Source organism: Penicilliopsis zonata (genome assembly GCF_001890105.1).
Source record: "Penicilliopsis zonata CBS 506.65 unplaced genomic scaffold ASPZOscaffold_26, whole genome shotgun sequence".
NCBI lineage: Eukaryota > Fungi > Ascomycota > Eurotiomycetes > Eurotiales > Aspergillaceae > Penicilliopsis > Penicilliopsis zonata.
In genome coordinates, this window is record NW_019208932.1 from 140,224 (window position 1) to 160,412 (window position 20,189).

General features: G+C 56.1%; 10 protein-coding genes across 10 annotated transcripts; 6 read left to right on the forward strand and 4 right to left on the reverse strand.

Moving 5' to 3' along the window:
• Positions 1-500: 500 nt before the first annotated feature.
• On the forward strand, positions 501-1,174 carry ASPZODRAFT_155160 (hypothetical protein; the record flags this gene model as incomplete). The annotated part of the gene is made up of 4 exons (XM_022726177.1): positions 501-576; positions 634-828; positions 890-1,042; positions 1,104-1,174. 4 exons carry the CDS (start codon positions 501-503, stop codon positions 1,172-1,174), a joined length of 495 nt encoding a protein of 164 aa, XP_022577206.1.
• A 436-nt stretch (positions 1,175-1,610) lies between these two features.
• On the reverse strand, positions 1,611-5,962 carry ASPZODRAFT_76215 (hypothetical protein; the record flags this gene model as incomplete). Its single annotated transcript, XM_022730072.1, has 5 exons — positions 1,611-2,222; positions 2,274-2,903; positions 2,963-3,051; positions 3,109-5,583; positions 5,635-5,962. The coding sequence occupies 5 exons, from the start codon at positions 5,960-5,962 to the stop codon at positions 1,611-1,613; spliced, it is 4,134 nt and encodes a 1,377-aa protein (XP_022577207.1).
• Positions 5,963-6,396: 434 nt separating this feature from the next.
• On the forward strand, positions 6,397-6,927 carry ASPZODRAFT_125074 (hypothetical protein). The gene is made up of 2 exons (XM_022721416.1): positions 6,397-6,458; positions 6,509-6,927. The coding sequence occupies exons 1-2, from the start codon at positions 6,403-6,405 to the stop codon at positions 6,912-6,914; spliced, it is 462 nt and encodes a 153-aa protein (XP_022577208.1). The 5' UTR covers positions 6,397-6,402; the 3' UTR covers positions 6,915-6,927.
• On the reverse strand, positions 6,822-8,296 carry ASPZODRAFT_1290455 (hypothetical protein). The gene is made up of 3 exons (XM_022722179.1): positions 7,779-8,296; positions 7,526-7,704; positions 6,822-7,467 (listed from the first exon to the last, which is right to left on the reverse strand). Exons 1-3 carry the CDS (start codon positions 8,065-8,067, stop codon positions 7,132-7,134), a joined length of 804 nt encoding a protein of 267 aa, XP_022577209.1. The 5' UTR covers positions 8,068-8,296; the 3' UTR covers positions 6,822-7,131.
• ASPZODRAFT_137088 (hypothetical protein) lies at positions 8,272-9,255 on the forward strand. Its single transcript, XM_022724210.1, has 2 exons — positions 8,272-8,424; positions 8,498-9,255. Exons 1-2 carry the CDS (start codon positions 8,331-8,333, stop codon positions 9,103-9,105), a joined length of 702 nt encoding a protein of 233 aa, XP_022577210.1. The 5' UTR covers positions 8,272-8,330; the 3' UTR covers positions 9,106-9,255.
• ASPZODRAFT_137090 (hypothetical protein) lies at positions 9,237-9,788 on the reverse strand. Its single transcript, XM_022724212.1, has 3 exons — positions 9,620-9,788; positions 9,469-9,559; positions 9,237-9,416 (listed from the first exon to the last, which is right to left on the reverse strand). Exons 1-3 carry the CDS (start codon positions 9,761-9,763, stop codon positions 9,361-9,363), a joined length of 291 nt encoding a protein of 96 aa, XP_022577211.1. The 5' UTR covers positions 9,764-9,788; the 3' UTR covers positions 9,237-9,360.
• A 449-nt stretch (positions 9,789-10,237) lies between these two features.
• On the forward strand, positions 10,238-13,701 carry ASPZODRAFT_20229 (hypothetical protein; the record flags this gene model as incomplete). The annotated part of the gene is made up of 8 exons (XM_022727553.1): positions 10,238-10,369; positions 10,442-10,534; positions 10,596-10,868; positions 11,013-11,103; positions 11,182-12,462; positions 12,522-12,947; positions 13,013-13,543; positions 13,613-13,701. The coding sequence occupies 8 exons, from the start codon at positions 10,238-10,240 to the stop codon at positions 13,699-13,701; spliced, it is 2,916 nt and encodes a 971-aa protein (XP_022577212.1).
• A 1,492-nt stretch (positions 13,702-15,193) lies between these two features.
• Positions 15,194-18,313, forward strand: ASPZODRAFT_20230 (hypothetical protein; the record flags this gene model as incomplete). The annotated part of the gene is made up of 2 exons (XM_022727554.1): positions 15,194-15,356; positions 15,420-18,313. The coding sequence occupies 2 exons, from the start codon at positions 15,194-15,196 to the stop codon at positions 18,311-18,313; spliced, it is 3,057 nt and encodes a 1,018-aa protein (XP_022577213.1).
• A 577-nt stretch (positions 18,314-18,890) lies between these two features.
• On the forward strand, positions 18,891-19,509 carry ASPZODRAFT_155168 (hypothetical protein; the record flags this gene model as incomplete). Its single annotated transcript, XM_022726178.1, has 4 exons — positions 18,891-19,074; positions 19,126-19,266; positions 19,334-19,426; positions 19,481-19,509. The coding sequence occupies 4 exons, from the start codon at positions 18,891-18,893 to the stop codon at positions 19,507-19,509; spliced, it is 447 nt and encodes a 148-aa protein (XP_022577214.1).
• Positions 19,510-19,623: 114 nt separating this feature from the next.
• Positions 19,624-20,121, reverse strand: ASPZODRAFT_20232 (hypothetical protein; the record flags this gene model as incomplete). Its single annotated transcript, XM_022727555.1, has 1 exon — positions 19,624-20,121. One exon carries the CDS (start codon positions 20,119-20,121, stop codon positions 19,624-19,626), a length of 498 nt encoding a protein of 165 aa, XP_022577215.1.
• Between the last annotated feature and the right edge of the window lie 68 nt (positions 20,122-20,189).

Below are 20,189 nucleotides of genomic sequence, written 5' to 3' on the forward strand. Positions count from 1 at the left end.
CTGCAGATTCGACAGTACTCCGTACAGCCTGTGAGAGACGTAGCAAAAGCGACGATAGACAGCCAGACCTTCCTTTCGGACGGTCGGACGGAGGGGGAAGCTCGAGCTCAACGTCGTCCTCGTAGCGTTGTTGTTGTCGAGCTAGGCAGTTTCATAGTGGCAAAAGTCAATCCGCCGGGCCTCACACGATCCGCGCAGCTAAAGTTTAAGGTATGTTTAGGGGCGCGATGCAGGAGGCAGGAAAAAGCAAAAAGCGTCCTTAATTCTTTCTATCCGGACCATCGGGTCGTCGAGGCGAGGCTTTGCTTTTTCTGTGTTGTGGTCACGTGGGTGGGTGGTCACGGGTGCCGGCTGTCAAACCGTAAACGCGTCGAGGAGGTGAAGAGCTCCAGAGTCGTCAACAGTGAACACACGAAGGCTGGGGATAGCAACAGCCCAGGCAAATCATCTCAGGCTCGTTGTTCGTTGAGGAAGGCTGCTAGTTGACCTAGAAGCCCACCATGGCGCCCCTCTGGAGTCGCAAACGCGACATGCTGTACCTGTTCTTCTTTGCAACGCATCTCCCGATCATCTTCAGTAGGACTCCTCTGCTTGGGTTATCGGGCTAGAAGCTCACTGACGCCATCGTCACAGTGGTCGATACGGTTCCTATCCTCCCTGCCGCGCTGCAGACGGACCTGATGCACCGCGTCCGCGACTTCTACGTGAACACGTACCACGACAAATTCTTCGAGGCGCCCCAACCGGTCTGGTTCACGGCCTTTATCTGGATGGAGCTGTTGTATCATGCTCCCTTGAGCCTGTGGGCTGTGGGCGCGTTGATCAGAGGTGAACCTCCCTCTCTTCCTAGCTCTGCCGTTTTCATATCGGCATTAGTTAACAGCTGCAGATGACCCTATGGTCCCCGTTCATCTCCTGGTTTTCGGCATGCAATCCTTCGTCACGACAGTGGCCTGTCTAGCGGAAGTCTGGAGCTGGACCGACCGCTCCCTGGTCGAAAAACAGAACATCACTATGCTCTACGGCCCGTATATAGCTTTCGGTGAGTACTTTCTTCTTGAACCTGACTAGATATCTTGTATGGTTGCATGCTTACGGTACAGGGGGGCTTGTGGCGTTGGATATGTTCACCAGGCTGCGGAGACAGTTATGCTTGAAGCCAAAGCAGGAGTAGGCTTTTGTACAATTGACCATAATATCATGATACCCATATAAGGAAGAGAGGTTGCAGTCAATTATTCTATATTCAAGTGTACGTTATACAATATGCTGGCTCTCACTTCTAGCTGTCTATGATGAGTACACATTGAGACATTATCCGAGGAGAGAGATCAGATGGAGCTCTCCAATAGAGGCCATTCATATTGAACATTAGGGACCAGGTAGATAGGAAAACATAGAGAAAAAAAAAATAAAGATAGAACTAGAGCAAGCCATATACCCCTCCTGTCGTTCGTCGTACAGAGTCCCATAGATAGAAGGAAGAAACGAACGCCTTTTGGAAAATCCAGAATGTGCATGCAAGGCAAAAACGGGATTCATAGAGTGGAAGGGGAACCCGTCAAAAAAAAAAAAGAAAAGAAAAATAAGAAACAGTGTATTCATTCACTCTATCGAAGAACATCTTCAACCTTGGCCCGCAGTTCCTGCGCCATTTGCGTCTGCTCGGGCGTCATCACCCCTTGCTGGAGGAGCAGGAGGAGGGTCTCCGAGATGCGCATGGCGGCCGCGTCGCTACCAAAGACAACGCCGCCCAGCCGCACAGAATGGAGGAACCAGTGGTCGATCAGGTAGAGCAGGTCCTTGGCGATGTATTTGCGGTTGGTACCTTGGAAGGGCGCCTCGTCCGTATAGTACATGGCTTCCAGGTTGGAGAAGAGGGTCTCGTGTGGCACGTCGAGGTCCAAGAAGAGGTCGATCACCCATGTCGCCGGTCCCACTCCGCGCTGGTACTCTACGGCGTATCGCTCCAGCATGGGAAGCAGCAGCGGGATAGGGAAGACGGTTTCAGACATGCGCAGCCGCCGGCCGAGGCTGCGAACCTTCTCGATGACTGCCTCATACGGCTGCGAGGTCGCCTTGTTGATGGTTTCGTCGTGCAGATCTTGTAACAGGTGCTGCCACGTCGCTTTGATGTCCGCCGAATTGCGGTAGTCCGCTTGGAAGAAGATCTGAAGGCAGATGTCATAGTAGCTGCCTGGGTCGGCGAACTGGTTGAAGAGCTACAAATTGTCAGAAAAGTACTTAAAATAGACGCAAAGGTCAGTACTTACAGTGCTGATGTCCATGATCGGTCCATCGACCTCCTTGAGAACCTCCGGTTTTCGGTCAGCAGCAATACGGTTGTCTTCTTTGAGGCGTTCCAGGAGATCATCCTGCACACTAGCCACATCCATGAGGACAGAAATCTCCTGCAATAACTTCTGTCGAGCCTGTCGGCCCACATCCGGCGTGAACGTGGACGCATTGGCCCGAGCACGGCCCAGATACTCGATGCGACGACCGAGGGGCAGCGCAAAGGCACTTTGCGCCAGTTGGAACTGGACCTTGGCCGCTTCAAAGTACCGCTCGGCTTGGGCGTAATACCGCCACAGTAGATCCGCGTGAGTGATGTCGTCCTCGGACTTGCGCTCCAGATAGGTCACCACGAAGGGGGCCTTGATCTGGAGCAACCGCTCGCTCCAGCCTTGCTCCAGGTACCAGTCATACAGGCTGGTAAGGAACACCTCGTCTGAAGAATCGGTGATCACACCATATGCCTCGTTCTTGCGTTTCGCAATCACGGTGAACTGGCCGTCGATCATTCCAGGATCATGCGCGGCGAGTGTATCCACCGCAATGATGACTTTGAAAATTAGATCGTAGCATTGTTTGCGGAAATAGAAATAATCCTTTCGCGAGTCCTTTTTGGTGCGTCAGCTTGGGTATCAAACGCGTTGTCCTCAAAAGCCGGCCTACTTACGTCTTCAGAGCGTCCGTCAACGATCCACGAGAGGGCCATGTTGGCCTTGTCGGAAGATGCAGCAACATTCAGAGCGAGTTGAATGGCACCTAGCATGTTCGGTTAGATATAAAAAAAAAAGATACGAAGAGAAAAGAAGAGCCCACCTGCGAAAAACTGATTATGGATGTAGCTCTCCACCGCGGAAAGGAGGTAGTCCATGGGCAGACTATCCGAGACCTGCTGGAAAAGATGGAGACTCTCGTTGAGCAGGTTGCGTCCGAGTTCCGAGTTGGCACCTGCTTCTGTAGCTCGCTTGAGAAGCTCCTGTGCCTTGAATATGATGACGTCCTCTGCGCTGCAGAAGCTACCGCAACGGCGACGCAGAGCATCTGCCACGGTCTCGACGTTGGAGCCCTTGGCAATGTTACGGTTGACGATTCCCTTGACCAGTTCCTTGGCGATATCGTAGCCCTTGCTGGTGCTAAACAGCTCCTCATAAGTCAACTTCAGGAAGCGCTGTTTCGACTCCTCGGGCAAGGTGCCCACGATCTCGTCCACACGCTCATCGAAGAGCACGAGCACAAAGGAAATCCCCTCAATCGTGCGTGAGACAAGCTGCACGAGCGAGTGCAGAGCACGGTGCTCAGCCTGCAGGGCCGTCTCCTCCTGCTTGTTGGAAACGCGCGTTAGGGCTTCGGGCCCGCTCAGACCTTCAATGAAGTTCTTGTTCGCCTTGAAGAAGTCCTGCAGGGCGGACAGATCGCGTTGCACCGCCTGCAACCGAGCAATCGCCACGGACGGGGCGATGGTCTGCGCACCGTTGGCACCGCGTCCGACCTTGGCGATCTCCTTGCGCCAGATTGAGCGGACCAACCGCGAGATGTACAGGGCGATACCCGCGTGTCGTGGGGATGGCAGGATGGCATCAATAGCCGATGTGGCGTTGTCGGAGACAGCATTCTCATTCATGGTGGGCCGGCCGCCGTACTCGATAAAGACCTTGCGGGCGAACTCGAGCACGTCGGGATCGTTGATCTTCGTCAGGCGCGAGTCCGGCGAAACCTCCACGCCTTGGCCGCAAGCGACCGCCAGCGCTGTGGCGAGCGTCTCGCTTCGTCCATAGGTGCGAATGAAATTTTTGATCTCCCCTTCTAGGCCCTCGTCGCCCGTTCCACCACGCACCAAGGCGGCGAACATGTCCACCAGACGTCGACGGCGGATGACGTGAATCCCCGTGTTGGTCAAGATCGCAATCTCGGCGGCCGGGTTGTCAAACTGAATAGCCAGCTCGTTTCCAAAGCCACCAGGGGTGTTGGTGGCTGTCGCCGGCGGCGAACACAGTCCGATATCCTCGGCGCGACTGCCCAGGGACAGCCAGATGGCCGTTTCGGAAGCCTTGCCGGGGATCACGGTTTCCTGGGAGCGAGCGACACGGCCTGAGTCAGGGGCCGAGATGAACAGCGAGTCCGATTTCTGCATGGAGTCCTTGCAGGTGAAGCAAAAGAAGTATCCCGGCGGGAATCGCGCCGAGAAACGGGTTGGGTCCAGGGAGTGGATCGGAACCTTGGAGGTGATCGGTGGCTGGAACCTAGCCTGGCCGGGAAGAGAAGCATTGATGGCCGCCGCGGCCGCAGCCGACGGGTTATCGAAGGGGGGGGTCTTGACATGGTGGGCTTGCATGCTGGTCGGCGCGTTGATGACGTTCGAGGCTGGCGACCAGCTGTAGGTACCGGTGGCGCTCAGATAGATGCGGTACCCAGTGCCGGTTGTTGCCATGAGGTGATAGCGCGACGCCTCCGCGACGGGGATGGGACTGATGGAAACGATCCTGACCTTGGGGTTGAGGGTCTCGTTGGAGGTGACGATGTGGCCGATATTCGAATAGATATCGGCAGCCGGTTTGGTGATGGCCAGAACCAGGGTGCCATCCGGCTTCATGTGAAAGACGCGGATTGTGGAGGCTGAAGAGAGGGTGTAAAGCAGATTCCGGCTGTCATCGATCTCCATCTGTTCCACGTGCTCGAAAGACTTTTGGGTGAAACTCAGGCTGGGCGTGAAGGCGGCGAGCCGGGAGCTGGTATGATTCACCTTGGCGCACCGGCCGGCAAACCACCGCTCCTCCTGCTGGTAGGTCAGCTCGTGGACGTCATTGTCGGAGGAGCCGCCGAAGAAAACCCGACCGGTCGAAGCGGACGAGGCAAAGACGTGAATATCCAGGCCGCGGATGGAGGCCAACATGCCGGTTTGGTACAGAGAGACCTGGCGAGCGCCCGAGGGGGTTGTCTCGCAGCTCATGCCCAGCAGAATCACATCCGCCGTCGTCGAGACGACCAACAAGTGGTTGATAGCCGGCAGAAACACCCCTGGCCGCGGCTTCGCCAGGTGGACGGCGTTGATGCTGTTCGGTTGGTCCTCGAAGCCGACCAGCTGCGGATTCGGGTGCGTGTAATCCCAGATATACAGCGCGTTGTCAATGGCCACCCAGGCGTGGTTCAACTCCGCAAACAGACCCATACTAGTCGACACTTGGGCGCGGTTATACTGATCGAAGATCTGGTCCGGGATATTGTACATCTTCACTTTCTGGAAGGGTGCCCAGCCGGGGGCAGTGGGAATATCATAATCGGACGAAAACCCTTCTATATGGTATTAGCAGGGTATCTCCCTCTCTCTCTCTCTCTCCAACTTACGCGACAAATAGCTATCCAGGTCCGGATAGCGCGCCTCCTGGGCCATCGTATCATTGATGGTTCTTGTCGCACGCTCTTCAGTGCTTAACGTCTGGCTCTTGCTCTTCAATGCAGCCGGAGGCACCTTGGGCAGGGCTGCCGCAGCAGCACCAGTGGGCAAGGTAGACGCAGCGGAGGCCTGCGGTGCGGGCGAAGGGCCAGCAGGACCCGGTCTGGCGCCGAACAACGACCCATTCTGCACCGTACTGGCCGCAGGGGTCTGGAAATACGTCCCTGGAAGCGGTTTCTGCGGCGTCTGCGGATTCAGCGTCGGGTAGGACGTGGCCATGGCGAGCAGCTCGTGCCGGGGGGGGGCGTCACGCTGCCCTGGTCAACAAGCGGGCACGGTATAGGGACAGAGGGACGACAATGTCGGTAGAAAGACAAAGAAGGAAAGGAGGGCAATCTCGTAAAGCGCTTCGTAGCAGGTCCCCAACGTGTCTGCTCGTCTTGGGTCTGGGAAACTCCAGAGTCGTGTTTGGGGAGCCTCAGACGAGGAGGAGAGAAACAAAATTGCGCACGGGCCAGGAAAGCTCCGCCTACGACTTTTGCAATAACAAGAAGAAGAAGAAACAACTACGACAGTCTGTCTCGACAGCCTCGATTCTAGCCATCTCTACCGTTTTCCAAGGGTATTAATTCTCAAGGAAAATGTTCACTGCCAGGATTGCAACCCGGCTCCCTCTGCGGTGCGTGCGGTGGACGTCCACGGAGAGTCTGCCGCCGCTGATGGGCAAGATTCGGGCCGATCTGAAGACGGCGATGCGGGCAAAGGATACAGTGAGGTGAGGATTTTACTTGTAGATATTGACCAGGGATTCAGCTGACGAGGTAGGCTCACTGTGCTGCGCGCTCTGATCTCCGAGACGAACAACGCCGCCAAGACCTCCTCGCCCATCCAGACCGACCTTCAGCTCCTCTCGTTGATCCGGAAACGCACGGCGGCGTCACGAGAAGCCGGCGAGCAGTTTGCTGCAGCCGACAGAGCGGACCTCAAGGAGAAGGAGGATGCGCAGGTCGCCGTGCTGGAGGAGTACGCGGGCCAGGTGGAGACGATGGACGTGGCGGAGATTGAGGCCATCGTCGCGCAGCAGATCGCCGCCCTGAAAGACACCGACAAGAAGGTCGAGGTTGGGGCCGTGTTGAAGGCGCTGTTTGCGCCGGGGGGTGCGTTGGATGGGAAGCCAGCCGAGAGGGCAGTGGTGGCTCGCATAGCCAAGGAGGGTGTGAAGAGCGTATAAAAACCGTGCAGGGTGTAAGGTTGTATATCAAGACGTTTTGTACGATATGGTAGAGGTTCAATCATTGCTCCAAGAAATAATATAACGATAAAAAGCGATAAAAATCTAATATACACCCGACGCCTCATGCAGACATACCCGGACATAACAAACGCCAATGCAGACAGGTTACGAAGCCATCCATCTAAACAGGCCACACACTTCCCCCCCAGCATTATTAGAAGGTAAGCATCATGACCCCCCCCGCGGAGGTCAGGACAACGCCGAACCACCACCACCGGTCCGCGCTGGCGGGTTCGACCGTGCGTTTCCGCACGGCGAGTGTCCCGTACGGCGAGCCAACCACCCTCTCCTCGCGCTCTTCGTCGGTCGTGAACAAATCACGCTTGCGCTTGGCGCTGACCGTTTCTGTGACCGTCGGGTTCAGCGTCGAGGTCGGCAGCATCTCCGGCGGCTTGTAGACGAGGTACATCGGGTGCAAGAGGGAGCCGTCGAAGCTGGTCAGATCGAGGCGTTTGACGCCGTGGTAAGGATCGGTGTACACCTTGAAGCCCTGCAGATTTGCAATCAGCACCATCACAAACACAAGTTGTCCAACTCAGCCAACTCACCGGGAAGGTCTCCGTCTCGTTGTACCGCGTGTAGATGCCCACGTCGTAGGAACAAGGCTCCGACAGCAGCTGGCGCCCGTCGACGGCGATCGGCGTCAGTTTCAGCTCGTTGTCGCTGCTCACGGTGTAGGTGCCGTGTTGCCACTGCATGATTCCTTTCGGACAAGCAGGGTCGGCGGCTGCATTCGTCAGAAATGAATCCAAAAAAAAAAAAAACGAGAAAAAAAGGAGTGTAAAGCTAGGAGTCACTGACGGTTCGGAATGGCGCGATAGTAAGCCTCTTCATAGTGACCGTCGGAGGTGAACGAGTAGGAATACCCCGTCAAGGAGGGTTCGAGCAGCGTATCATTCACAGGGTCATAGAAAGTCTGCAAATAGTCAGAATGAACTCGCACTATCACTGCCAGTGGATCATGGTCTCCTACCGGCCCCGTAATCACTTTGCGCGTCTTCGTCGACCACGTCCCAACCAGGTCGGACGCGTTGCTGCTTGCCTGGCCGGCCGTCACCAGCAGTCCGAGACAGACAAGCGTCGAAAGCATGGCGGGCGCTTTCAGATCAAATGAGAGGAAGAAGTTGAATTGTTCAGACACGACGGCGACATCGAAAAGAAGAGCAGGGGAAAAGACTGGACGAAGGGGGGGGGAACAGGCCCACGGCCAAGCCACGGTGATCAGACACTCTTATTTAAGCGGCGCGGGCCAATGACGATCTATACCAGCATTCCAGGCCGATTATGACGGTACGAGTCGCTGGTTTTTGCTGAGAGGCCGATATTTGCAACGCTCGATCGCCAGTCCAGATGATGGCGAGTATTCAGACGGCGAAGAAGGAGCTGCGGCAGCGGATGCGCTGCGTCCTGCAGAGTCTGCCACCGGAGGCGATCGCCGCACAATGTGCGCCGGTGACTTAGTTCTCTACTTTGCAAGACATTGCGATGTGATCGGCAGGACTGACAGTATTATTCTGTAGCAAAAATTACGAGCGAGAGGCTGTGTGCGCTGCCAGAGTACCAGCAGGCGCAGCGGATCGGCGTCTATCTCTCCATGCCAGCGGGGGAGCTGTCGACCACGGCCATCGTACAGGACGCCCTCGCCCGCGGCAAAGAGGTGTTTATACCCTACATACATCGGGTCGAGGCGGAGCCGGCCCAGTCGAAAAGGGTCTCTGTCATGGACATGCTGGCGCTGACGTCCATGGCCGAGTTCGAAGCCCTGGTTCCCGACCGCTGGGGGATCCCCTCGCTGCAGGCCGAACAGGTTACGGACAGAGACAATTGTTTCGGCGGGCAGGGAGTATCGCCGCGCAGGACGATCGAGTCCACGGGGGGCGACCGCCACGGGCTCGACCTGATCGTGATGCCGGGCATGGCTTTTGACACGGGGTTCCGCCGGTTAGGCCATGGAAAGGGATATTATGATTATTTCTTGACTCGATTCTCCAAAAACGAGGCCCAGAGCAAGTCCGGGACGTTGAAGATGCCTTTTCTTGGTAAGAAACCAACCCCCCTGCGCCGGACAAATAGACATAGAACACACAAGGAGACACGAAAAAAAAAGGAAGAAAAAAGCACGTTCTAACAGGGAAACAGTCGCCCTGGCCCTCCACGAGCAAGTCCTTTCGCCGCCCGAGGAGATTCCAGTCCTAGATCACGACTGGCTGGTAGATGCGCTCATTGTGGGCGACGGGCGATTCCTCGTCCGTCACTGAACCTCTTTTTTTTGTCCCGAGTTTTAAGAGAGAGAGAGAGAGAGAAAAGAAAGTCATCTCATTTGCTCCGATGTATTATGAACTCCCTCCCAGTTGTAGACCACCAAACACCCGTAAACCCATCCTCAGGACTGGACGGCTTGGATCAGCGACACGTTGTCTCCCTTGAGCAAGATTTGGCCTGCTCTCGTCAGTTCACATTCTATATTTTTTCCTCAGACACCATCTCGTACCAAGGTTTCTCCGCTTCTCCTCCTCGGTCTTCGTAGCCAGTCGCACCTCCACCGCGTCGTCAATCACCAGGTTCATAAATTCGTCGAATCCCTAGACCGCCGTCAGCCCGTTCATTCCCTCCCTCCCGTCATGCGCGCCCCCCAGACTCACCCTGATTTTCCCTTCTATCCGGAAGGCCAGCTGCTCGTACAGCCAGATAGACACCGTCGAGCGCTGCTGCAGCAGTCGGAAGATGAAATGGATGGGAGCAAGCAGGGTCTTGCGACCACCGCCACCGCCTCCTCTGCCGGCCATGAGATGAGGAGAGAGAAAACTGTGATGAAAAGAAGAAGAAATAAACGGTGCACACGAACACGAACAATGGAAAAATACACCCAACTGCGTTCGTTGCCAATGTCCAGGTCCAACCAGCAGGAGAGTGGAAAATGGAAAGCTCTCTCTCTCTCTCTCTGTCTCTCTTCCGTCAGTCTCACTAACCACGGCTCCGCTTTGGCGGCAACCACCACAACTTTTCCAGCTGGGCGAAGGTCCCTGGCCACATCCCACCTGCCCTCCTCTCGCTCTCTGTCTCTCCCCGTTGCTGTCGGTTCTGAGCTGTGCCTGCGCTCTGGGTTTCGACTGTTGGCTTCTCTAATTACGCCCGGTGGATGGTTTAATGAGTAGAGCCAGTCAGTGTTGCCCTCCTCAGCCTGGCTGAACCCCTCTCCTCCTCTTCCCCGATCATTTTTCTACGATACCCAAACAGCCCACCTTTTTGAAAAGACGACAATGGCCAGTAAGGACAGGAGCGCCAGCCAGGCCTTTGGCCCCGTGTTGGCTGCGGTCGCTACGATGCAAGGAAATGTCCCGCGCTCAGAGAAGACGCACGCCCATGAGTTTCTCGAGAACTTTCAGAAATCGGTATGTTTTCTCTTCGCTTTGAGGGTTTTTTTTTTTTTTAAGAAGAGGCTTGTTCTCACTGGTGGACTATAGGTTGAAGCATGGACTATCACGCACGAAATGCTCCAGTCGCCCGAGGTGCCGATCGAGGCGAAGCTGTTCGCGGCAACCACGCTCAAGGGAAAGGTGATATCGAGACACACACAGGCAGCGATAAAGAGGGTACGGACGCGCTGACAACGGGTAGATTACATTTGATTTGGACCAGCTGCCGGCCGAGTCGGTGCCGGCGCTGCGAGATTCGGTCCTGAGCCTGCTCGTGGCGTATGGGTCGGGCCCGCGACCGATCCAGACACAGCTGTGCGTCTGTCTGGCGAGCCTCGCCATCCAAATGACTCAGTGGAAGGATGTCCTCGCGACCGTCGGGGCGACCCTAGGCAGCACGGCGGGCGACTGCGTGCTGGAGTTCCTCAAGATTCTACCGGAGGAGGTGACGGAGGGTCGCAAAATCAACCTCAGTGTACGTTCGGCCGACCTTGACACCCAATTCAGACCAGCTACAGCCCTGTGCACCGTCCAGTCTCGTGCGGGATTCACATAACGGCTTGCACGGGTCCTCTCTCGCCTGTGGGTCCAGTTTCTAATGCGTTTTGTCGTCATACAGGAAGAGGATCTTGCGACAAGGACCAAAGAACTGTTGGAGGATAACGCCGATCAGGTCATGCACCTCCTGGTGCAATATGCGCGCTCGTCCGGTATGTCTTTTGGAAGGGGAAGGGGACGTATGTTCCTTCGTCTGTGACCATTACTAAAGCTTGATTCCTCATTTCTAGCGACGGCCTCCACGAATCCACGCCTGCTCGACTGTATTACGTCCTGGATGCGCGAAATCCCCGCCTCCGAGATCGTCAAGTCGCCGCTGATGGACATCATCTTGAAGGCACTAGATAACGAGGTCTCATTTGAGGCCGCGGTGGATAGCGTGTGTACCCTCTACCGCGACACGCGCGAAGTCGATGACTCGTTGCCCATCATCCAGACATTGTTCCCCCGGATCATGTCCCTGCGGCCTAAGATCGCTGAGTATGCCGAGGCGGAAGACCTCGAAGGATACAAGGGCATCACCCGTCTCTTTGCCGAGGCCGGTGAAGCCTGGATTGTTCTGATCGCTCGCCTCCCGTCCGAGTTCCGGGGCCTCGTCGAAGCCATCCTCGAATGTTGCGCGCGCGATTGGGAGCGCGACGCTGTCTCCCTAACCTTTATCTTCTGGTACGAATTGAAGCAGTATGTCACCTTGGACCGGTATGCGGAAGCCAGAGCCCAGCTAGCCGACGTGTTCTCCAAGCTCGTCGATATCATGGTGAAGCATCTTGAATACCCGCGCCCGGAAGAAGGCGAGACCGATCTCTTTGGCGGGGACCGCGAGCAGGAAGAGAAGTTCCGTCAATTCCGGCACGATATGGGCGACGTCCTCAAAGATTGCTGCTCCGTGATCGGTGTCTCGGAATGTCTCAGCAAATCGTACCAACTGATCCAGCAGTGGGTTTCCAAGTACGCCTCCCAGGCCACAAACCAGCACGTCCCCAACTGGCAGGAGCTAGAGGCTCCCTTGTTCAGTCTCCGAGCAATGGGCCGTATGGTTGACCCGGAGGAGAGTTCTGTCCTACCCCTGGTCATTCCCTTGATTGTACAAATCCCCGACCAAGAAAAGGTTCGCTTCCAGGCCATCATGGCCTTGGCCCGGTACACCGAATGGACCGCTCAGCATCCGGAAACCTTGGAGGCTCAACTCAATTACGTGATCTCCGGCTTTCAGCACAGCTCCCAGGAGGTCATCCAAGCCTCCGCCCTTGCCTTCAAGTTCCTGGGCACCGACTGCCAGAAGCTCTTGGGCGGCCATATCGCCCAGCTTCACACCTTTTACGAGTCCGTCATTGACAAACTTAAGCCCGCCAGCCAAGAGGAAGTCACCGAGGGCGTAGCCGCTGTGGTCGCCGTCCAACCTCTCGACAAGATCTACCAGACCATGAAGATGTTCTGCGACCCCCTCATGGCACGAATTATGACCCTGGCCAACAACGCCAAAGACGAAGAGGGCCAGAGGGCCGTTGCTGGTACGATATTCCTTTCTGATTCCCTGGATTCTTAATTAGTTTACTAACTAGATGAATAGATCACCTCCAACTAATCACCATCTTCGTCCAAGTGGTGAATCCGTACGTCGGGCCCAACCAGGAGAACCCGGCGGTCAAGTACTGCGCGGAGATCCTGCCCATCATGACGACAATTGTCATGAACTTCACCTCGTCAACGCCCATCCTCGAGCGGGTGTGCCGTTGCTGGCGGTACATGATCATCTCATATCGCACCGCCATGGCGCCCTTGTTGCCGACATTGGCGCAGAGCATTGCGAGCGGCTTCGAGGCCTCCAAAGAAGGTTGCTTCCTCTGGGCCACTGCGGCCGTGGTCCGCGAGTTCTCCGACGGCGTCGAGTTCGTCGACCAGGCCACCAGTGAAGCCGTCTATCACTTTTATGAGCAGCAAGCCGTCGCTTTCTTGCGCATCCTGAACGACTTACCTCCGCAGAGCCTTCCTGATGGTAACCCCCTCCCCCACCCCCCTTATCTATACTCAATCTATTAAAATACTGATACTCGAAAATAGTGATCGAAGATTTCTTCCGGCTCTCGTCCGACGCGATCCGCTTTTATCCCGAGAAATGCATCACCTCGTCCCTTGCTATCCCTATCTTCTCCGCCGCTCTGAGCGCCTTGACACTGCAGCAGGTGGAGCCGGTCACGGCGACATTACATTACTACCGCGATCTACTCGGCTTCGCCTTTGACAAACCGGCGGTGTCAGAATTCACCGGCCCAGACGGCAAGCCGTATTCCAACCCGCCGGAGATCCAGGCCGCGGTCAAGCAGCTGGTCTCGTCGCAAGGCCATCTGCTCGCCCAGCGGGTCCTGACGGGGATGATGTTCACGTTTCCCGGCGACTGCTTCCCGGACGCGTCGGGTGTGTTGATGGCCATGTTTGAGCTGATGCCCCCCGAGTCCGGCGCGTGGGTACAGTCCACCCTCCAGATGCTGCCGGCCGGGACGATGAAGCCGGGCGAAGCTGAGCGACTGCTCAAGGGCATTGCAGAGCGCGTGCAGTCCGGCGATATCCGACGGATCCGCACGCTGCTACAAGGTATTCATTCCCCTTCCGTCTTTTTTTTCCTTTTCCTCTTTCTTGCCTGGATTCGGCTGAGACGATTAGATTTCACCAATTCCTATCGTCGGCGTAACGTCGCCCCCCGTGACGGACTTGGACGACTGGAGGCCACTCGCTTCCGTTTCAGCGGATAGTTTGCCTTGACCACCCCGGTAGGGATTGATTTATCGTTCTGACGCCACTGGAATCGATTTCGCTTCTTCTTCTTCTTCTTCTCCTTCTTTTCGATCGGCTTGTCATGCATGCTACCACCACCCATCGCACCTCAATCCCAACTAAACCGGCGTGACTCTTCGGATTATTCACATCTTGCAGAGAATCGAAGAAGATGACAGTGGGCGAGAACAACCCCCTATGCAAACCCGCATGCCTGCCACGATAGGAATAGGGCTGATTCTTTTTTTCTCTCCACCCGGGGATATAAGGGGTATAGAGAATGAGCAGGTGAGGGAGAGACACTGCTGTCTCCACGAGGAAGAAAAGTGTACTGGTATCACATAATAACTGCATATCATATGATTTTAGAAAACAGCGTAGATGAATGTCATTATATTGTTTATCTTGTGGATTATGAATCAAACTACTTTGTGTTTCTGCAGTTGGTTATTTCTCCTGGGACAATATATATAGTTGCCTAGGTATATATTTTCTATATCATCCTGACTATTCTCTTCTATATTATTGAATATTTATTTTGTAAAAAAACGTTTCTTCTTATCAGACCGAAAAGAAAACAAAAGTATTATCTCTAGAATAATGAATTGTCTGGAGCTTTCGATTTAAATCTTCCATCTTCTCATCATCAACTGCCTCGACCACAGCTAAACTCCACCACTTTTCCTGTCCTTTCGGCTCTTTTTTCTTTATTTCACCCCCCTGGTCTTTCTTTCTGTTCATATCTCCTCGGAGTGACTTCTGAGACTGTCGTGTTCTCTCCCTCCCTCCCTCTCTCTCTTATCCCCCAGTCAGAGTTCCTCGTAAGCCTCCAGTTCGTCATGTCAAAGCAAAACCATCGGAATGCATCAAAGGATTGAATTCATTGAATCGATCAGTCGGTCTGAAGAGTAAACCTGCTTGCTTCTATCGTGACTAGCTCTGTTCCTCGTGCTAACTCGTCGTGTTCAGTCCAGAGAGCGTTTAAATGCCCGTCTCACGAATCCCCTCATCCCCTCATCCCTCCATAGAAACCCCCCGTCGACGAACACCAACAACAAAGAGTCGCCTGAATCAGTAAGTCCAGGGAATCGCTGCCAAGGGCCAATTCGCTGAGTCTGGAGAACAATCACTGCCCACTTTCGCCGATTCCCCACCGCATCCTCCTTCGCCATCCTTCTCTCTCCACAGTGGCCGTCAATCACACAACAGGCACGAATATCCGTGCTTCTGTCTCCCCAGACCCCCCCAGGCTGAAGCACTCCTCCCTCCCCGATCTACGATTTCTCGCTAGAGACGCCTGGGATGGCGTGTTCCGCCCTGTCGAGCCCGTCGTGATCCCTCAATCCGTGGGCGGAATCTCTTCCCTTACCCCTCACTTTCCAATCTCACTCAAAGGTACGGTACCTTACCCCGGAAAACGGCCTCCCCCCTGGAGAGTCCGTCCGTCCGTCAGTCAGTCAGTCCATCGCCATGGCCGACCTCGATCACCGTCCCCGTGAGGGGAATGGCTCCCCCGTCACGAAACGCAAACGAGCCCGCAAGGTCGCCGTGGACAAGAAGTTTGAGTGTCAACACGAGGGCTGTGGCAAGAGCTACTCGCGCGCAGAGCATCTGTACCGGCACCAGCTGAATCGTAAGCTGCGACGCCCCTAGGAAATGCTTTGCTGAATGAAACTGACCGAGAGATCTCTAAAAGACACCCCCAAGCAGATCTACCGATGCGATTTTCCAGACTGTTATCGGTCCTTTGTGCGACAGGACCTGTGCGCGCGCCATCGCGAACGCCATACCACCCGCGGCTCGCAGCTGCAGAAACGGGACTTCTTCTCCCAGACGGCGGTCCGGCGTCCGGATGGCGAGCTCTCGACGGCTGGCGACCGATCGTTGGCGGACCAGGGGCCACCCGCCATCTCCCCCGAGGCCGCCGGTGCGGCCGAGAGGCACGATGGCTACAGGTACCAGAGCCTCATCGACTCGCCCGGATCACAACCCCGGTCGATCCGTCACGACCGTACCGGCAGCCAGAGCCAGACGGTGCATTCGCCCTCCCACTCGACCACCTCGTTCGGCGGCCCCCATACCTTTGCTGGCACATATCCCCACCCTCCTCCGCCGTCGTCTGCGTCTCGGTCAGCCAGCTTCTCGACCGCGGTGAGAACAGGACCGCAGCAGCCGCATCCGCCTGTCGCGCGAGCTCGCACTGCCAGTGTGGCATACTCTCTCCCGGTTGATATGGACCCGTCAGCGCTGATCGATGCATCCTCGTACGTCAGTCAACAGCCGCCAGCAGCCGTCCCTGCCACCTCCGACCTGTCCATGGGTCTGCCCCCCATCACTGATTACTCGGACTTGACTCTAGCGGGCGATTCTACCTTTGATCCCTTGGCGGCGGCTGCCTATCCAATTTTTGGTGGCGAGACCTTCAATCGCTCGCCATTTGCCATGACGGATGACTTTGCGGCCTGGCTGTTCAGTGATCCATTACCCTCCACCGTTTCGTCGTCGATAGGATACGTTTCGACAGCGGGCGTCGTGCCTAGCTACCAAGATCAGGTGCTGCCCCAAGAGCAACAGCAACAACAACAGCAGCAGCAGCAGCAGCAGCAGTTCTGCTTCGATGAACCGATCTACGCCAATTTCTTCTCCAGCGTGCTCACGCCGCAACACCATCCGATGAGTGTGACTAGCCTCGTCGACCCCGGATTGCCGCACGCGCTCATATCCGAGGAGAAGCGACAGGAGCTGTTACTTCTCATGTCGACCCGGTTCAACGAGGCGGCCTATTCGGCCACCGTGACCAAGCGCAAGGATGCCCTGATGGAGGGACAGATAGACGACGATCACCATGTGCTGAGTCTGCGCATGATGCAGAACTACATTGCCTCCTTCTGGCACCATTTCCACCCGCAACTGCCCATTCTTCATAAGCCGACCTTTGTCGCCGACCGAACGCCAAACCTGCTGCTGCTCGCCATCATGGCCATCGGTGCCGCCACGCTGGACCAGGCGCACGGCCAGGCGATGCTCGAGGCGACCGCCGAGCTGGCCAACTTCATCGCCTGGCATCTGCGCTGGGAGATCTTCATGGTCCCCGATTTCCGCCCGCCCGCCAAATTGTGGGTGTTTCAGGCGCTGCTGCTACTCGAGGTCTACGAGAAGATGTACTCGACGCGCGCCCTGCACGAACGCGCCCACATCCACCATGACACCTCGCTTACCCTGATGCGCCGCGGTAGCTCGCTCATCGGCCTCTCCGCCGCCTTTGACTCACCCATGACGCGGGAGCCCGGTCGCTCGGGCACCGCCTCGTCGACCGCGACAACCGCAACCAACGGGTCGGATGGCTGGGCGGCTACTCCGGGGGTCGCCGACGACTCCTGGACGCAATGGATCACCGGGGAGGCGACGCGCCGCGTGGCGTTTGCCGCCTTTGTCCTCGACTCGACGCACGCGACCATGTTTGGGCACTCGGCCAAGATGGTCGCGCACGAGCTCCGACTGCCGCTGCCGTGCGACGAGGCCATGTGGGCGGCGACCAGCGCGGCCGAAGTGGCGCGCGTGCAGTCGAGCCTGCACGCGCACGGTATCAAGCCGACGCTCTTCCTCACCGGGCTGAAGCGCACGCTGAACGGGCAGCGGGTGCGCACCAACGCCTTCGGCCGCACCATCCTGATGGCCGGCCTGCTCAGCGTCAGCTGGCATCTAAACCAGCGTGATCTACAGGTCAGCTCGCTCGGGGTCGCGCAGACCCTCGGCGGCCGCGACAAGTGGCGCTCGGCGCTGCTGCGGGCGTTCGACAACTGGCGCCGGGACTTTGACGAGGCCCTCTCGCAGCAACCTGGAAAGCCTAAACATGACAGCTCGAATCCCACCACTACTGCTGCTACTACTACAACTACCCTGTACTACCCGCTGCACGAGGCCAGTCTCTTCGAGTCGCGAGACGTGCTGCACATCCTGGCGCACATGGGGTCGCATGTCGACATCGCCGATTGCCAGGTGTTTGCGGGCGCCGGACGACTTATGGGCCGGTTCATCACGCCCAGGGACTACACGGCCGCGCGCGAGAAGATGACGGAGCGCTGGGCGACCAAGGCCTCGGCGCGGGACGCCACCTTTTACGCTCTACGGTTCCTGTCGGATTGTCTGCTGCCGAGCACTGACAGTAAGATCAAGAGCAAGAAAGATCAAGATGAAGATCTACTTGGCATAGAGTACCGGGCACACGATGATCATCTGCTCAACCGGCCGTGGGTGCTGTACTTTGCGGCCCTGGTGGTCTGGAGTTACGGCTATGCGCTGGACGGCCCCCTGCCGGCGTCATCATCATCATCATCATCATCATCATCATCGGCGGCGGTGTTGGCGACACCCGCCGAGCAGCGACGCGACATGCATCGCTTCCTGCGGCGGATGGCTCGGGCGCGTGAGCCCGATGCCCTGGAGAGCATGTCCGGGCGCAACGAGAGTCTCGGTCTCCTGCTCGTGCTGCGCGACAGTTTCCGGCACACGCGATGGGAGCTGCTTGACGAGGCGGCGAAGTTGCTGGACAGCTGTATCCAAAGGCTCCGGGGAGAGACACATGCCTAGAGATTTCTATGATATCCTTTTGTTTCACCTGTCATGATATCCTGTACGTACTACTAGTAAATATTTTCTATAAATAATTGTTGTTTGTAGTTTGTACCCACCGGTTTCCCCAACAACCACCAGTTGGCAACCCCCCCTCGTCAGCCACGACTCACCTGTTTATCTCGATAGCCTCTGGTCTATCTGTCTCGACTTGATTCATTCTCTGCTACTCGTTTTGTCTTCACGGGCTTCCTGCTTACATTCCTCTCGCATTCCACATCGTCGTCCTACATCACATAACCACAATGGTACGTACAATACTGAGAAAACAATGAGAACCAGCGAGAAACAGCCAGGAGGAAACTGGAGGTCTAGCAGGTCTAGGAGGTCAGGAGCAAGGGTCCTTGGTTCAGGATCGACCAAGACCGAAATTACTCTGTTGTTGACGGTTGCAATTAATTGACTTTGCCTCCTTCCGTCTCACTCCCGCCGACCTCATCACCCACACCCACACACACACACACACTCTCTCTCTCCCCCCCTCACTCTCATTCACTCTCATTCACTCCTTTCATCACCTTCTTTACTCTCCATCATGTCTAGCCACATGTCTAACCACGACCAGGCCTCGACCAACTACAAGGAAGCGTTCTCCCTGTTCGACAAGCGCGGCACCGGCAAGGTCCAGCTCGAGTCGCTGGGCGACCTGCTGCGCGCCTGTGGACAGAACCCGACCCTCGCCGAGATTGCAGATCTGGAGAAGAACATTGGAGGCGACTGTAAGATGCAGTATACTCTCTATTCGGCTGTGTTTTGGCTGACAAGATTAGTCGACTTCGATGCCTTTGTCAAAGTCCTCAACCGCCCCGGCGGCTTCCGCGAGCCCGGCGAGCCCGAAGAATACTGTCGTGGATTCCAGGTGTTTGACAAGGATCTGACGGGGTTTATTGGCGTTGGACAGTTGAGATATAGTGAGTACACTGCTACACTGGCTGTAGACTGGCTGTAGACTGGCTCTAGACTGACGCTGCACTGCAGTCCTCACGAATCTCGGAGAGAAGATGTCGGACGAAGAGGTCGACGAGCTGCTCAAGGCTGTTGACACCAGCTCAGGCGAGATCAACTACACCGGTAAGTTCTGCACCATCTACAGTCTCCAGTCTACAGACGTCAGCTAACTGGTAGACCTCGTCCGCACCATTCTCGCCAACTGATACCCACGACTTATGACAATGAAGCAGTGTACACGTTTGTTAATATTTAGTCATTCAATCGTAATTCTTTCTCTTTGACTCTCTTTCTGTAATCGAAAGTATCCCAAGTATCTTTCAATCAGTCCATCCCAACCACTCAGCCTTGGTCTCTGCACCCCCCATTCCCTCCGTGTCAACCACCGACCCAGGCAGGAGATAAACCACCCGGGCATTTTCCGTATCCCGCTCCTCCTCTTCTTCCCTGTGGACTCGTTTGAAATGCATCGGGTCAAGAAAGTACCCGACACAGACGCGACACCGACCGCACCGGACCAGCACGCGGCGCTCGAACCCGTCCTCGCGCCGGACCATGGTCGCCTTCCTCTCCGGGATGGCGGTCGACAGGAGGATCGTATATTCTGTCCTTTTCTCCTTCTTATCATCGGCTTGCTCTTCTTGCTGGTCTTGTTGCTCGTCTTGCTCGTCTTGCTCGTCGTCGTTAAGAGGTAGGATGTAGGCGCGGTCGCGACATGGCTCTTTGCGGCGCGGGAGGGAGGAGATGCGGTGCGTGCTTGCCAGCAGGAGGTGGTTGCAGAAGCGGCAGTGGTAAGTATTTATTCTTTTCTTTTCCATTCTGGTCTTGAGATTATTAACTGAATAATTGATACGTTAGGTTAGTTGGGTGTAGAAGTGAAATAGTG